Source organism: Ovis aries, chromosome 2 (assembly GCF_016772045.2).
Source record: "Ovis aries strain OAR_USU_Benz2616 breed Rambouillet chromosome 2, ARS-UI_Ramb_v3.0, whole genome shotgun sequence".
NCBI lineage: Eukaryota > Metazoa > Chordata > Mammalia > Artiodactyla > Bovidae > Ovis > Ovis aries.
Genome location: NC_056055.1, coordinates 149244744 through 149262184, shown reverse-complemented (window position 1 = coordinate 149262184; position 17441 = coordinate 149244744). Strand labels below are relative to the sequence as shown.

Sequence of the window (17441 nt, the reverse complement as noted above, 5' to 3'; positions counted from 1 at the left end):
TCTTTAAAAAAAAATGAATGATATTTAGATGTCCATATCATTTTAACTTCCATTCTAGATCTTCCTCACATAATTTTTATTGGTTAAGAAGATATAGGGGAAAAAAGGAATTTTCATTTCTAGCAAATCCTTCTTTAGTAAAAAGAAAGGGGAAAAGGTCCTGCTGTCTAGCATAAAGACCTAGAACTTAAAATTTCAGTCTTCATTAAGTAAGCTGGGGTAATTAATAGTTCCAAGAAACTATTAAGCAAAGCACAAAGACTCATCAATATATCAAAAAGCTTAAAACTTTTTGTCATGAACGTGTATTACATGGGAATTGCCATATTTTAATTTAAATCTGAAGCCAAGATCACCATATATGTAAAGTATATCTGGCTATACTGATACTAAATAATTGATTACTTTCCTCCTTTTCTTCACTTATCTTTTCCCTGATCCATTCTAATAGTGTAAGATTTGGCTCCCAACATATAAAAAATAATAGATATTATGGAAATTTAAACGAAATGGCTATCCAATGGGAAGGAGCCTATAATATTTCATTATAATGCATCTTCACTTTAGCATTTCCATGACCCCGAGTCTTCCAACACTACTTCCAAACAGCCACAATATCTCGGCCACTTATGAAAAGAAAGTGTATTCTTCATATAAAATATTGTATTAATGTATTGATGCATTTAAACAAACTTTATTCATTTCCCAAATACAGTTACTTCTCAGGACACAAAGCACCCCAAGTCTTAACATCATGCCACTGTACCTCCAATCCACCTTAATATACTCAGTAGTTCCATGTATCAAATCATGGCCCCTAATTCCTAAAGAAACAGACTGATACAATATTCATGTGGTTATAACTAAGGAAAAATTAAGGAATTCAACAAAGCATTAATGTACCCACAAATTCAATTCAGAAAAAGCTTTTTTCCTAGTAGTTTCATTAATAGAATACCAAATTATATCGCTCAATATTTTTCAGATTTTTAGGCTAGGTTCAGGTATCTTCTCTGGCATACACTTACACAAAAATAGTTTTAAAACAAACATTTTTAGAAACAAACATTTTTCTAGTGTAGGTCATCTCTTACACAAAGCAATCTATGAATAAAGATCACAAATGAGTCAAGTTGCTTGTAGATGGTACAAAATATCAGCTAACCATTAAAGAACGTTTTGTGCTTCCCTTTCTCCAAAATAACTAGAATAAGTGTTTCAATTCCCATAAACATTTGTATATACATATTGGTAGTAATACACATCATGGTATTTTTGAAACAAACAGAATTCAAGGGTTTCCTTTATGATAAGTGAAAATGTCTACATACAAAATTTTAATTAAAATATATCAAATTGTCAGAATGTTTCCTGTGTATCTGAAAAGTAGATACCAAATTTAATTTTCAATAATACACAATGTCTCTTAATAATTTAGAAAATCCTTCAAAACAATACATGCTTATACTTAGGAAGCTACATCAGCCTATATCTTAGAATGGATGTGTCAAGTGATAGAGAGACTCCTGCTGTGATAAGACCATCCTTACAGAGAAATACAAAAAACTCAACAAGCGTGTAAAATCAGGTTACTTGCAATCTCTGTTACTCTGCACTAAGGTATTATAAAAATTTTGGAGTCCTTCATTTCCACCCCATGTCTAGTCCTTCCATAATATCCTCTATTTTACTTTATGTTTATCGCATCTGCGTTACTTTTCTTTTTCTGTCAAAGCATAACACACACAAATATGGTCACAGGCTGTAATACAGCTCCATAATTTTTTGGTTACTAATTGTTAATAGAAATGTAGGAGTAACTAATACGTTTCTATAGAGAAACATTACTAAATAAATTTTTCAAAACAGACTGATTGGATGATTAACATAAGAAAAATTATTTGACACATGATAACTTTTTAAATAAAGCATGGTAACAAAACTGATTTTCAAGTGCCATTTTCATTGGTGTATCTATTCCTTTTGAGGAAAAGAAATCCCATCCATTTATTCTTTCTCGATTCAAAACAATCACATCCATCTCTTGATGACAAGTCTAAGTCAAATATCACTTGGTAAACGACCACACCATTCTTCAGTTTTCGATACCGCTTCCAAACAGAAGTTTCAAAACAACTCTGTCTAGCAAACACATCACTGTACTTTAAACGGTGATGCTACCTATCGCGTATTTCAGGAGGATCAGAACACAAACACACAGAGGCAAGGATCATCACTGTAGACCACAGATACTACAGCAGTTTATTAACTCTTTAGGGAGAATAGGTAACACTTGTTTTTCAACTAACTACAGATCAAATCAGGTCTCTATTTTTTAAAAATGATTTACAATACCATGTTACAAGAGATGGATTAGATAAGGGAGAAAAAAACGGCTATGTGTACTGAATTATGCTTACCTAAAATCTGCATCTAGTCGCTTTACATTTTAGGAGATGCCTCTTCTTGAGATAATCAAGATTCTTTACAACAGGGAATTTAGATTTAATTATCAAACTTTAATACCATGTTATATAGGTCAAGTGAGTATGTCTGTCTTTCTCCGGAAACAAAGAGATTCAGAGTAATAGGATTTCAGATTTCAGAGTAGAAACAGCAAGATATGTTTTGAGACTGTCATTTACTGTAACACAAATCAATATTAAATGCTTTATGCAGGAAGCACACTTTCAGAAAATGGGCCCTAAAGCTTTCTGGGATCTGACCCTAATTACTAGAGCAGGCTCTTGCCGTTTGTCTCTTCAATTATTTACGGGGCAAAAAGAGCCAAATGGCATTGCATTAGCTATATTAAATGCTATGTACTTGGTTTCTAACTTACTAATGGTACATAAAAATTACTAAGGTGAATGTGCCTGTAGAAACATGGTCTTTTTTTCTTCACCTGAGTATATGTTATTTATTATTCATAAAGTTAAGTGTTGAACAGGCTGTCCTTTAGGTACCCAATGCTGCATAATTTAAACAAATGCATTAAACATATATGATATCTAAAAGGTAGTGCATTGATTACACCTCAAAATTTCTCTGAACAACTTATATTTACAATGTAGTTCACCAAAATACGGGTACCGCCCTCCAATCCCTGAAAACAAATACAGAGGCCACCACACAAAAATGAGTAATGGGTATCCTTACTGCTGCCATCTTGCTGCTTTCTGGCGATTATTGGGTAGGGGGTGAAAATGAGGTCCTTCAGGGCTAAGAACTTTCAGGTCTCTATGCGGAAGAGTGTCATTTCACCTACAGGGACACATGCAGAACGATGATGTAGGTACATAACATGGACCAAACACACTGTAAGAAAGAAAGGCTTATCGAAGTTCAATCAGAGATTCTCTGCACCAGGCCTGAAATGCCCTCTGCCAGCAAGCAGGGCATGATAACAACCTTCCAGAAAAAGTTCAGAGGCTGTATCAACACTTGATTCTTTTGTAATCTGGAAGGGCACCAGAAGTCCAGATAGGAGATGCTAACAGCTAACAAAATCTTTTGCATCCAACTTTCGCCCTCCCAAACTGGGAAAAAAGCTTCCAAAGCAGCGAAACCCTCACTTTTCATGGACCCAATAATTTTTTTAAATGAGTTCAGAAGGCATCAAATTATTATAGTAAAAATAAGATAGGCCCACTAACAACGTACCCAGGGTCCCTAGACAGCCAGGCGCAATTTGTATGACTACATGTCATCTGCTGTTTTACTTAAGCGTGTACCAAGGCCGCTTCTGAGAAAGCACCACTGAAAATCGATCTGTAGGTAAACATATAAGGCAGCATCTTTCAAAACTAAATACGAAGTCACTTCTTTCTCTGCATCGAAATCTGCCCATTGTCCCTCTTTTGCAGAAGCTACAGGGAAGATTAAAAGGGACATCAATGAACGCTGAGTGAACTTTGGCCACTTTCCTACCCAAAACACCAGCGTAAAAGTAGAAATCAGTAACCAGGTAAAGTGCCACAGCGCACAAAGATCAAGGCGAGGGGCGGGCGCGCAGGGCCGGAGGCGGGGAGGGAAAAGTCCCGTCCCCCCCTGGAGCCCCAGTCATCGCGCGCGCGGGAGACTGAGGGGCGTCCCCGGGGGGCGGGAGGTTCGGCGCCACTCCGAGGGAAGCCGAGAGTTGCCGCTCGCCCGGCGAGGCCCAGGAGAAGGGGTCGAAGATCTGCGCCGCCGGCGGGACCCGCGGCCGCGCAGCCAACGCTCGGCGAGGGGCGCCGCTCGGCCCGCGACCCTCCCCGCCTCCCGGGCCAGGAAGGGGCCGGCGGCTCTTTCCTGTCTAGTCTTCCCCCCCGAGGCTTTCTGTAACCCGATCCCCGCACTCAGTTCCGCGGGCAGCAGCCGCCCAGCGCGCCGCCCGGCTGCGCCCAGGCCAGCGCTATAGTTAGCAACCTTCCATCAACTCCGCCGGGGGCGGCGGGAGCTCGGCGCTCGCCCCTCCCGGGCCCGAGCAGCGCGCGCCCCGGGCGCCCCCCATCCCCGGCGCCCCTTTACCTTCGCTTGAAGATACTGGGGGTAGTAGTAGGTGGCGTACTGAGGGTACATCTGCTGTTTCCACACTTTGCCCATGAAGCTGGAAGGGAGCCTGCCGTGCAGGGTCGCGGGCACTTTGGGGTTTCCAAGTCTCGATCTCTCCTGCCTCTCCCTTTCCGGCGGCGGCGGCGGCGGCGGCGGCCGCTGCTCCACCTCCCAGCCCGGACCAGACGTCCTCCTCCTCCTTCTCCTCCTCCTCCTCCTCCTTCTCCTCCCAGACAGAGAGAAAGACACTGCAGAGCGCAGAGGGCACCCCGGACAGGGCGCTCCCAAGGAGTTGCCTCCCGGAGCCCGACTGCTCCGGGGCTGCCAAGGGCTGGCGCGCTGGCCGCGCTCCGCTCCGGCGAGCAGGCTGAGCGGGGCCGGGAGGTGATCAATACAAGTGGAAAGTGCTGCGGCGGCGGCGGCAGCGGCGGCAGCGCTCGGTGCCAGGCGGCATCTGGGGTGGGTGCGCCCGATTGGGAGAGGGGAGAGGGGCTGGCGTGCCGAGGCCGTGGGGGAAGGGCGGCGGGGGCGGGGCTTGGGCGCCGCGGATCCGGGACCCGCTGGAGGTGAGGGCTGAGTTTTAACCACTCCTCACCTCCCGGGCTCCGCGTAGGACGGACCGAAACCTTGGGAGCCCGGATCGCTTTGTGTTGGGGGTGGAGTGTGGGGGTAGACTGCAGGGACCCAGCTTAAGAACTGCGGAGTGGACACCTTGTTTGATTTCATGAGTTTTATCTCCTTTAGGAGGAGGGGAGGAAAGGGAAGAAAGAGGAAGAAATCTGATTAATCTCTCACTTACCCCCACCCAATGATTTTTTTTTTTCCCCCACAAGAGAAGAAAAATGATTTAGTGCCCAACCACAAAGCTGCAGTGGGGACACCTGGGTTCGGTTCCCCCCATCCCCCCTCCCCAGGCCTAATTTTCTAGTTGACCTTGGGAGGGTTAGTGTCCTTCGATTTGGTTTTCCCAGATGTGAGAGGTGAAACCCTGCCCTCTGCACTGGAGGAGGCAAAACGCGGGGGCGGGGGGAGGGGGGCTTCGCGTGCGCGCGTACACACACACACACACACACACACACACACACACACTCACACCAAATATACGGATCCTTCTAAGGGGGAGATGTCGCAAAGAGGCAGAATGTTATCATTAGAGGACACAATATAGACATCAGCTTTTCTCTGCCTGTTTCTAATGCTGCCAGACAGTCTGTCAACTCCCACTCAGGAGCAAGGAAACTCCCTGAGTTTGGAATATTTTAAGGCCATTTTGAAAGTCACGCTGGCATATTGTTGCAGTGTGCTTCGGTGACATATTAAAATCAATCTCTCCTTTTCTGCCTCTCTCCATCTCCTGATTGTCACAGCTCCAGACAGCCCCAGACAGCCGTGGTTCAGTTCACTACGTAACTGGATATAATTTAATGGAGTTAATTGGTCCCTGAAGCTGCCTGTAGAAGACTTTTCATATTCTAGCTCAACAAGAGATAATACCAAAATGCACAAATAGGATAAGTAAGAAAGCACCTTCAAGTTGAAGTTGTTGCACATCTAATAAAGGGTAATGAAAAATTAATATGTTAGTAAATAGACCTTGATTACTGTTTTGTCATTTTGGATTTCCAAGAGTCTGTTTTCATAATAGCCCAAAGGTAAATCAAGCTGAAATGAAATGCTTGATTTTGTCAAACAATTACATTTTTGTCTGATTACATTTCAAACGGTTTAGTAAGATACTTTAAAACAATGCAAAGGTGAAGTAAAGCCTTTATTATCTTTATATGATTTAGACAAATTTCTAGGTTAAACATTTTGAGAAAAACAATATAAGTTCATATGAGAATATTTTGGATATGCCAGGAGGCAATCACACTCTCATAAAAAATAATAACAGTTAACCCATGTGAAACCCTATAGGGAAACTAGCATTTACTGAGCTTCTGCTATATGGTGGATCCTGTTGCGGTTAATAACAGTCTGAAGAGTGGGGTAGTTCATTGTCTAGCTAGGGGTTAAAAATAGTTCTTTATACTGTTTCAATGTGGGACCTTTTAATGTATTTGATAAGGGAATGGACATGAACTAACCAGCATTAAGAGCCTAGCAGGACTAGGAATGGTTTAGCAGAGTGACTGAAGGAAGAGGACAGATTAAGAACAATTTCAGGGGTTCTAGGCATCAGTTGATAAAAGAAATGACCAAACTTAGACTGCTCTAGTTTCTTCTGGATGATGAAAATTCAGTCTGTTTTACAGAGCCCAGCAGTACACCCACAATTATGTAGACACTTGATTTATGACTGTGTTAGTATTGCAGAGCAGTGGAGAAAGAATGAGCTTTTCAATAAATGGTTTTGGGTCAATTGGCTGTCCATATGGAAAAATGAAATTGGAGTCCTGTTTCACAAAAGGAGAAGAAAGAAGTTTAAGTGAATTAAAGGCCTAGATGTAAAAAAATAAAACTGTAAAGCTGTTAGAAGACAATATAGAAAATATCTTTATCACAATGAAGTAGGGAATATTTCTTTAATAAAGTAACCAAGACTGTAAAATTGATCAGTTTGACTATATTGATTAAAATTCAAAAATTGATTAAATTTGATTCATCAAAGGATTCTATAAAGAAAGTAAAAATGCAAGCCACATAATAGTTATTTGCAATCCATATGAACTATAAAAGGCTAACAGGATATATAAAGAACTTTCTGAAATCAGTTTAAAACAGAGAAATGTTAAAATGTGAGCAAAAGAATGAATGTGTCTATTTCATAGAAGAGGAAGCACAAATGTCACTATAACACTTGAAGAGACAGTCATGCATGTATGCATGCTAAGTCACTTCAACCATGTCTTACTGTTTAAGACCCTATGGACGATAGCCCGCCAGGCTTCTCTGTCCATGGGATTCTCCAGGCAAGAATAGTGGAATGAGTTGCTTATGTCCTCCAGGGTATCGTCCCAACCCAGGGATAGAAACCATGTCTCCTGCAGCTCCTGCATTGTAGGTGGATTCTTTATCCCTGAGCCACGGGGTAAGCCAAGTAATAAAGGAAAATGCAAATTTAGATAACAAGATACCATTTCACAATCACCAGATTGGCAAAAATTAAGAATTCTGAAAATATTAAGAGTAGGTAAAGATGTATAAAAGGGGAATATCTCAAGAACACTGCTTACTGGAAGAAATGTAAACTGGTACATCTGCTGCTTTAGAAAACATTTTGACATTTCCCAATTTATTTGCATACATCTGATGACACAGTAATTTGGTTTGTGAGTGTCCATCTCTTTGTCTATCTGTGTACCAAGAGAAATGTACAGGAATGTTCATCATATACTAAAAATAAGTCAAATGTCTACCACCTGTAGAATGGATAAAAAAAGGCTGTGGTACATGCCTACAATGGAACACTTTGCAGTAGTGAAAATGAATAAACAGTTAAAAACAGCAACACAGATCATTTCAAAAAAGGTGTTGCAAGAGGTTAGTCAACATAAAGCATGATTCCATTTGTATGAAGTTGAAAAACAGAAAAAATAAATGAATAGTATGTTGTGTAAGAATAAGTACAAAAGTAGTGTTTTTAAAACTATGAAGACAAACAAGGGGATTATAATATAAAATTCATAACAATGGTTTTCTCTGTGTGATGTTCAGGGATGGACAGAAGGGGACTTGCAGAGATGGCAGTTGTTCGTGTTGGCACTGTGTTGTGGACATACAACAATATATTTCAATACTTTTCTTTAAGTGATTCCTAGACACTTTTGTATGTATACTGTATTTCATACTAAATCATTTTAAAAACAAAATTCAACATTTAATGTTGTTTATGATCTTTTCCAAACATATACAGAAAGAATAGACCAATGATCCCTTTGTTCCTAACAGCCTGCTCCAACATTTATCAACATTTTGTCATTCTTGTTTCTCTCTCTCTGCCTCCCTCAAACCCTCTCTCTCACACACATACCCACAGCCATTTTAATTTTTCTGCATTGTTTCTGCAAATCCCAAACATTGTATCACTTCACCTGCAACACTTTTGGTATCTACCTCTAACAAATAAGAACTTTTAAGAACACAGTATCAGATCCTCTCTAACAAAGGTGATAATAGACACTTTGTTAAGATTGTCTACTACTCAGTTCCTGCTCATTTTTCTCCAGTTATCTAAAAAAAAATCACTTCTTGTAGTTCATTTGCTTGTCCTTGTTCAGTCTCTAAGTTGTGTCCTTGGAAACCTCATAAACAGTTTTAAAAAGTTCATTGGCTTAAATCAGAATGAAACAATGCTTGTACATTACATTTGGTTGATATGTCTCTTTACTATATAAAAGTTCACCCCTACTCACTTTCTAAATTAGTTTATTTGTTAAAGAAATTGAGTCATTTGTCCTATAGAATTTCCTACATGGCTTATTGCAACCTCATGGTGTCATTTATGGAGAAGGCAATGGCACCCCATTCCAGTACTCTAGCCTGGAAAATCCCATGAACGGAGGAGCCTGGTAGGCTGCAGTCCACGGGGTCGCAAGAGTCTGATATGGCTGAGTGACTTCACTTTCGCTTTTCACTTTCATGCATTGGAGAAGGAAATGGCAACCCACTCCAGTGTTCTTACCTGGAGAATCCCAGGGACGGGGGAGCCTGGTGGGCTGCCGTCAATGGGGTCGCACAGAGTCGGACACGACTGAAGCGACTTAGCAGTAGCAGGTGTCATTTAAGTTTACAGAGGTTTAATTACATGCAGGTTCACTTTTTTGGGCGGCAAAGAGCAGTTCATAGGTGGTGCTAAATACACATAGGTGATGTGATGTATATCACATCAACAGAGACATATAATGTCTGGCTGTCTCACTTTTAGTGATATTAAGATCAATCAGAAGTTCAGTTTTATTTTTCGATTAAAAAGTTCCACAGTTTTAGTAGTCATTCATGGGCGTTACCTCAATCCATTATTTCAGTAGGAGTTATAGAACTGTGGGTTTTATAGTTTTTCCATTCCTTCTGTACTTATTAGTTGGAAATAGTCTATGGAGAAGAATTTTCTCTCTTCAATTCTTTGGTTAACTTGAAATACAGTTAGCACAGGAAGAGCAGGATAAATTTCCCTTTATTCACCAAGTTTCAGAATAATAAGTTGATGCTGTAAGAAACTCCAAAGCTTACCAGTTTTAAGTAACAACATTCTGAACTTACGGATTTTTATGTTTGATTTGTTTCAATCCATCACAATCATTCCTCTTGTTATGCTCAAAGTGTTCCATTTTTCAGCCAATGGAAAACCCTGGCTTACTTTTTTTTTTTTTTTACCAGATCGCAATAGCCTTTGACGTGGGTTCAGAGAACAAGATGGTTGCATGGCATCATTGACTCAATGCACATGAATCTGAGCAAACTCTGGGAGACAGTGAACAACAAGAAAGCCTGGCATGCTACAATCCATGGAGTCACAAAGAATCAGACACAACTGAAAGAGTGAATGACAACAAATAGTCTTTGATTGATTTTTTTGCTTTCTAGCATATGATTGTCCTAGGTTCCTGTACAGCTCATGCCTAAACCTGGATCAGCCAGTTCTCTTTAAAAAAAAAAAAAAAGAGCCCACATCAGCTTGCTCTTAATAATTTTTTATTATGAAAAATTTTTTGAATGTGTTTTATCCTTATTACATTTGGGGGGCAGGAGCTCATGAGCTATTCTTTATGAAATTTGTGCCAAGATGATCCTTAGGAGAGCATGAGCTATTGAGTGATTTTCCTCAAGAGAAGTTATGTATTTATACCTTCACCAACATTTAAGAAGCGTCCTTTATGAGCAGGACATGGGATACGGTATTCACCTGCATGGAGTGTACAGCCCAGTGAGACAGACAGAGATAAAACGATAATAAATCGTGATAAAGTCTATGAAGAAACCAACAAGCTAATGGGAGCAGAGTAACTTTGTGGGAGTTGGGTTAGGAATTTCAAGTAGTCAGGGAGAACCACTTAGAGGAGACATGATGAATGAGACTGGGCCAGCCATAAGAAACTTGTAGGAGGTGAAAGGTGTGGGTGATGTCCTTGTAGAAACAACCCCAATTTAAAGATTTTGAGGCATGCAGTGTCCCATCCAAGCTCTCCAATCTGGTTTCACTTATAACCAAAGGTAAACTTTTTCTTTTTTAAACAGTTAATCAGAAGTGAACCAAACAAATGGGTGCTGATGAATGCCTTTGTTCTAATGCGGTCTGTCAGAGAGTATTGAAATAATTGTTGGATAAAATTGGAAATTTTGTTACAAAAAGTCCCTGTGCTAGAGCATCAGTAAATTGGAAATGGGTTTTAGATTCGTTAGAAGGACTTCATGTAGAGCTTGGAGAATTTGCTTCCACACTAGGTGACTAGGTGATGTCTGTAACACATTTACTGAACACTTAAGACAGAAAGGTCATATAGCTTTTGCAAGGTGAAAGTGTAACTGACCTACATGTTAGAGTTCTTAGAGGGTAAAACAAACAGGAGAGTAGATAAAAGGGAACCAGTGGTAATAATGTACAATGGAGTTTTGTCTTGAATAGAGAATTGTTTTACAGTCTTCAGGGAAGGTATGTTTAAATCATTGTCTAGCCTGATGTTCCTCAGGTGTTTATCCAAAGACCTTGTTTTGTGGAGTCCTGTCTTAAGAAACTAAAGTTTTGCTACTTTTTAAAGTGGGAATATACTTTAACATTTCTTCCATCAAAGTTAAACACAAATTTAGAAATTCACAGAATACATCCTTTATACTCCACCAGAGTTTGAGAAGCATTGCTTAGTTCACAGTTTTCTTTTTTAAATCGCAGCTCAAAATTCCCTCCCTGACTAGACCTTCCCATTTTCCCAGATTCATTTTCCTCTACCACATTGCCTTGTGGCTTGTAGTTCTTTCCTCGCCTCCATGCCTGCGCCTTCTAAACTCACCAAATTGTTGTACATCTCCAACCAACTTTTTCTGATCCACCTGCCTGGAGGGTCTTTCACCTTTCTTCATGTGGTCTCCTCTTACCCTTTGTTTAAGACAGCTCCATCATGACTTCCTTCAACCACCAGGTTGGACTGAATGCCTTTCCCATGGTACCTCTCTCTGAACAGCAATTATCCAATTAACATGCACATTCATTGGAGGCAATTTCCAGAACTTGTGATAAGAAAAGTTCTTTAAATACTCAACGGTCCCTTCCAATTTAGAAATTCAGTGATTTTGTGATTTGCAAGAGTGGCTGTGTAAACAGTCACTTCCTGATATGTTACAACCCACACATCCCTTCCTTGCCCCAGTGTATTTTAGACCAATAAAAGGAATACAAACATTTCCAACAGTAGGAGCAAAACTTCAGGAAGACCTTCCTTCAAGAACTGAAATAGACAAAAATTATATATGAATTTAAAATAATTTGATAAATTTATTAATAAGGGCTAAAACTGGGCACAACTGAGGGACTCAGTTATAGTAAATATTGAATAATGTTGATGATGGCAAACTACTAATTTTAAATTTAGCAATAATACATGTAATTGGATGCTGCTATACAAGAATGTGGTAGAACTAAGGACTTAGTGGATCATCAGGGACATACACTCCCCCAATCAGCCCTGCTGAGTGCTCTATAAACAAGTGTTCTCCTCTTTATTACCATAAGCCAGATAATCATCTCCACAAAAAGGTGGATGAAATAATTAATAGTGAATTAATTCATTAAGTAAGCAGTTAGTGAGCACCATTAGTATGCAATGGTTGGCCTCTAGAGGCAAGTCGAGACTTGGACCCCATCCTCAAAGATCAAGATTTCATAATTTGCATTCCCTAGCTGATTCTGTGAATGTGTTTGTAAACAGGTTGCTGATAAGTATTAATATAGCCTTTGGTGATATTAAAGTCCCAAGTAAGTAGACATTTTCAAAAGTTCAGGGAGTAAGCCAGCTGAATGGGAAGGGGAAATTTTTAAATTCACCTTATGGTCTGTTTTCTTTCTGAGTAAGCTAGCCGTCATCAAGCTGCTATTGGCTAGAAATTTGGATTTTTGTGGAGGCCAATATTTCCTAAAGATAGATTTTTATATTTATGCCTTGCTTTCCAAATTTGTTAAATGATTTAGATAAAAGTCATTTAGTGACATGATTTTTTAAAAATGTTTTACAAGGACCAACAAAATCATGTTATTAAGCATGTGTCAACTGAGGGTTATTTTTTTCAACTGTAATTTCACTTCTTAAAATAGCCTGACCCTCGCAGCCATATGTCTAGATGCCTGTGTGAGGTAGGCTGTGGTTTCATGATTTCATCATCAGAAGAGGTCAAGAAAGAGTGGCTGTGCTCCTAATATTTTAAGGCTCTCTTTTAACCAGAGGATATTTCAAGTGTTTTAATAGGAGAACTTCTGAGGAAGTATCAGAAAAGAGTGAGAAGAAAATTTTTGCCTTTCCCTAATTCTTTCTTCCTTTCTCCCTCCCTCCCTCCCTCTCTCCTCTTTCTCTTTCTCCACTATTTAGTAGTTTCAGACCTTCTGTCTTTGAGATTTTTTTTAAAGCATTTTAAAATGAGATGGTATGATGTCCTAAAAGTTGAGATGTAACCAGTGTATATATGTATTATATATGTATACACACATGTACACTTTTCAATTCAGTTCTGAAAATATATAGCATGTATTTCAATATTACATGGAAGTATTTGATAAAAATAGATGCCTAAGACTATAAATTCTATCAATATTTATCTCCAGAGTATGGGCTCTCTGAGTATAGCTGATCAGTGAGGCAAGGCGGAAGGCACTGCTGCTGCTGTTTACTTGAAGGCGCTGTGGAATTACAAAACTGGGGAAGAAAGAACACATAGTGGAAGCATCATTAGCTTCTTTGTGTGTTAGTAGCTCAGTTCAGTTCAGTTCAGTTCAGTCGCTCAGTTATGTCCGACTCTTTGCGACCCCATGAATTGCAGCACGTCAGGCCTCCCTGTCCATCACCAACTCCCGGAGTTCACTCAGACTCACGTCCATTGGGTCAGTGATGCCATCCAGCCATCTCATCCTCTGTCGTCCCCTTCTCCTCCTGCCCCCAATCCCTCCCAGCATCAGAGTCTTTTCCAATGAGTCAACTTCGCATGAGGTGGCCAAAGTACTGGAGCTTCAGCTTTAGCATCACTCCTTCCAAAGAACACCCAGGGCTGATCTCCTTCAGAATGGACTGGTTGGATCTCCTTGCAGTCCAAGGGACTCTCAAGAGTCTTCTCCAACACCACAGTTCAAAAGCATCAATTCTTCAGCGCTCAGCCTTCTTCACAGTCCAACTCTCACATCCATACATGACTGCTGGAAAAACCACAGCCGTGACTAGAGGGACCTTTGTTGACAAAGTAATGTCTCTGCTTTTGAATATGCTGTCTAGTTTGGTCATAACTTTTCTTCCAAGGAGTAAGCGTCTTTTAATTTCATGGCTGCAATCACCATCTGCAGTGATTTTGGGGCCCAAAAAACTGAAGTCTGACACTGTTTCCACTGTTTCCCCATCTATTTCCCATGAAGTGGTGGAACCGGATGCCATGATCTTCGTTTTCTGAATGTTGAGCTTTAAGCCAACTTTTTCACTCTCCTCTTTTACTTTCATGAAGAGGCTTTTAGTTCTTCTTCACTTTCTGCCATAAGGGTGGTGTCATCTGCATATCTGAGGTTATTGATATTTCTCCCGGCAATCTTGATTCCAGCTTGTGTTTCTTCCAGTCCAGCGTTTCTCATGATGTACTCTGCATATAAGTTAAATAAGCAGGGTGACAATATACAGCCTTGACGTAGTCCTTTTCCTATTTGGAACCAGTCTGTTGTTCCGTGTCCAGTTCTAACTGTTGCTTCCTGGCCTGCTTAGTCGTGTCCAACTCTTTGTGACCCCATGGACTGTAGCTGGCCATGGAATTCTGTCCATGGAATTCTCCAGGCAGAAATTCTGGAGTGGGTAACCATGTCTTTTTCCAGGAGATCTCCCTGACCCAGGGATCAAACCTGGGTCTCCCACATTGCAGGCAGGTTCTTCACCATCTGAGCCACTAAGAAAGCCCTTAACTTCTTTAACACTTGTAAATTTTCCAAATCTAAGTTACAGTTGAATTCTCAGCAATACTTTGCTTTCTTTCTAAAGAATTGTTATCTCGATTTTATCACCATCATTGCTGTCACACTTATTTTGGAATTATTTTAACATTATATTTACTTTTAGATTTACTTTTGGCTGCACCATGTGGCTTGTGAGATCTTAGTACCCCAACCAGAGATTGAACTTGGGCCTTTGGCAGTAAAAGTGCAGAGTCCTAACCATTGGACCTGCATGGACTTCCCCATAATTACTTTTTAATTTACAAAACCCCCACACATTAGTTACCTCATTTGATCCTCACTGAAATCCTTCCAGGTAGACCTTGTTATTAAAAAGCACATTTTTCAGAGTCAGACTGCCCAGGTTTAGAGCTGACTGTTCCCCTCCCTGGCTTGTGAAAGGAGGTTGTTGAGAGGACTCAGTTCAGTTCAGTTCAGTCTCTTAGTCGTGTCCAACTCTTTGCGACCCCATGGATCACAGCACGTCAGGCCTCCCTGTCCATCACCAACTCCCGGAGTTCACTCAGACTCACGTCCATTGGGTCAGTGATGCCATCCAGCCATCTCATCCTCTGTCATCCCCTTCTCCTCCTGCCCCCAATCCCTTCCAGCATCAGAGTCTTTTCCAATGAGTCAACTCTTCCCATGAGGTGGCCAAAGTACTGGAGTTTCAGCCTTAGCATCATTCCTTCCAAAGAACACCCAGGACTGATCTCCTTCAGAATGAACTGGTTGGATCTCCTTGCAGTCCAAGGGACTCTCAAGAGTCTTCTCCAACATCACAGTTCAAAAGCATCAATTCTTCGTTGCTCAGCCTTCTTCACTGTCCAACTCTCACATCCATACATGACCACAGGAAAAACCATAGCCTTGACTAGATGGACTTAGTCGGCAAAGTAATGTCTCTGCTTTTGAATATACTATCTAGGTTGGTCATAACTTTTCTTTCAAGGAGTAAGCGTCTTTTAATTTCATGGCTGCAATCACCATCTGCAGTGATTTGGGGGCCCAAAAAACTAAAGTCTGACACTGTTTCCACCGTTTCCCCATCTATTTCCCTTGAAGTGATGGGACGAGATGCCATGATCTTCGTTTTCTGAATGTTGAGCTTTAAGCCAACTTTTTCGCTCTCCTAGGTGAGTTAATATTCAAAAAGCATTTGGACTAGTACCTGGTAAAAAGTAAGCACTATAAAAGTATTCATTACTATTAGTTCTTTTATATATTAAAAAAATCTCAGAGATATTAAATAATTGTCCTAAGGTAGTTATTTATGGTAAGTTAAAAATCTAGGGTAAAATCCCAGATTTTTGAAGTATTGTTAAAAGCCCTACTTTTAAGTATTGTTCAGTACTAGCTTGTTACTTAGATCACTTTTCCTTTAAGATTTCTTTCCTCCTTCCCCTCTTTCTCTTTTTCATCCCATTCTTTCTCTCATCTTTTCCTTCCCCTTCATCTTCTCCTTTCTCTCTGTTTTCTCTTCCTTCTCATAGTCCTACCATTACCCTAATCACCGCTGCTGCCCCCAACGTTATCACCAGAAACACTAGCGTGATGAACTAGACTGGCAATGAATTTGAAAGGAACTCATGCTGGTAAATGTCTTTTTAATGGGCTGATGGAGAATGAAAGAAGGAAAGAGAAGAAAGGCAGGAAGAAAAATGTAATTTTAGTTGATAATCGTACTATGCTATATATTTAACTTGTAGTTATGGTCTCTACTTATTTATAAAAAACAATGCCTGAGGTGAAAAACATTCTTGAAAAGATTAACAGCAGTTTAGACACTGAAGAAGAAAAGATTAGTGAACTTGAACAGTTAATAGTAGAAGCTATCCAAAATGAAAAATATTCATAAATGCAGAACACTAAACTGTGCTAATGCTAAGAATATAAATGGACAATTTATATAAAATTGTTATCTAGAAAAATATGGAAATGCTTGTGTAAAAATTATACTAGTATGTGAGTGGGGGTATTGCAATGGTGGGTAGTTTTTGCTGCTGCTGTTGCTTTAATTTTCAATGTTTATTCATTCCATTATTTATCACATGCCTAGAGGGTGGCTTGACACTGTGTTAATCAACAGGGAACTAAAGGAAAATTAAAATAAATAGAGTTCCTGTCCTTGAGAGATTCTCAGTCTAGTAGTAAAAACAAACATGTAAACATATTTGCTATAGAGTGTGGTGAGCTGGTTAAGGAGGAAGCACTTTATTTGGATGAGGATGTCCAATGAAGCTTCTTCAAGAAGCGATATCTTTAACTATAGTTTATGGAGAGAAAAAAAAAAAAAAGAATTCACGAAGTAAGGATACAACTAGAATGTAGTAGGAGTAAATTTAAAGGAGAATTGGAAAATTCTGCACAAAAGATAAGTTTATGCAAAAGTGTTGGAGAACTGCAAATCTTTCATTATGATTTAAGTTCCAAGTGCATGCAGAGGTGAGTAGATATTTGACGCTGAAAAGGCTAAGTAGGGGCTGCTGAAGCTGCTGCTGCTAAGTCACTGAGTCACTGCAGTTGTGTCCGACTCTGTGCTAACCCACAGACAGCAGCCCACCAGGCTCCCCCGTCCCTGGGATTCTCCAGGCAAGAACAGTGGAGTCGGTTGCCATTTCCTTCTCCAGTGCATGGAAGTGAAAAGTGAAGTCGCTCAGTCATGTCTGACTCTTCGCAGCCCCATGGACTACAGCCCACCAGGCTCCGCCAACCATGGGATTTTCTAGGAAAAAGTACTGGAGTGGGTTGCCATTGCCTTCTCTGAAGTAGGGGATAGATCATGACAATCTTATTAGAA

The 17441-nt window shown here is 40.2% G+C and overlaps 1 protein-coding gene and 1 long non-coding RNA gene across 9 annotated transcripts in view; one reads left to right on the top strand and one right to left on the bottom strand.

Annotated features, from left to right (window-relative positions):
• The window catches only part of RBMS1 (RNA binding motif single stranded interacting protein 1), a 219739-nt gene extending 214750 nt beyond the window's left edge, over nucleotides 1–4989 (bottom strand). For all 8 annotated transcript variants that reach the window (XM_012135930.5, XM_004004667.6, XM_027964907.3 and 5 more), the window contains exon 1: nucleotides 4510–4989. In XM_012135930.5, coding sequence (XP_011991320.1) covers nucleotides 4510–4584 — 75 coding nt within the window. In that variant the 5' untranslated portion in view covers nucleotides 4585–4989. The remainder of the gene's footprint in view (nucleotides 1–4509) is intronic.
• On the top strand, nucleotides 4784–16773 carry LOC132659208 (uncharacterized). The gene is made up of 3 exons (XR_009599330.1): nucleotides 4784–4992; nucleotides 5901–6094; nucleotides 9853–16773. It is a non-coding gene; the product is annotated as an uncharacterized LOC132659208 (long non-coding RNA).
• The last annotated feature ends 668 nt before the right edge of the window (nucleotides 16774–17441 follow it).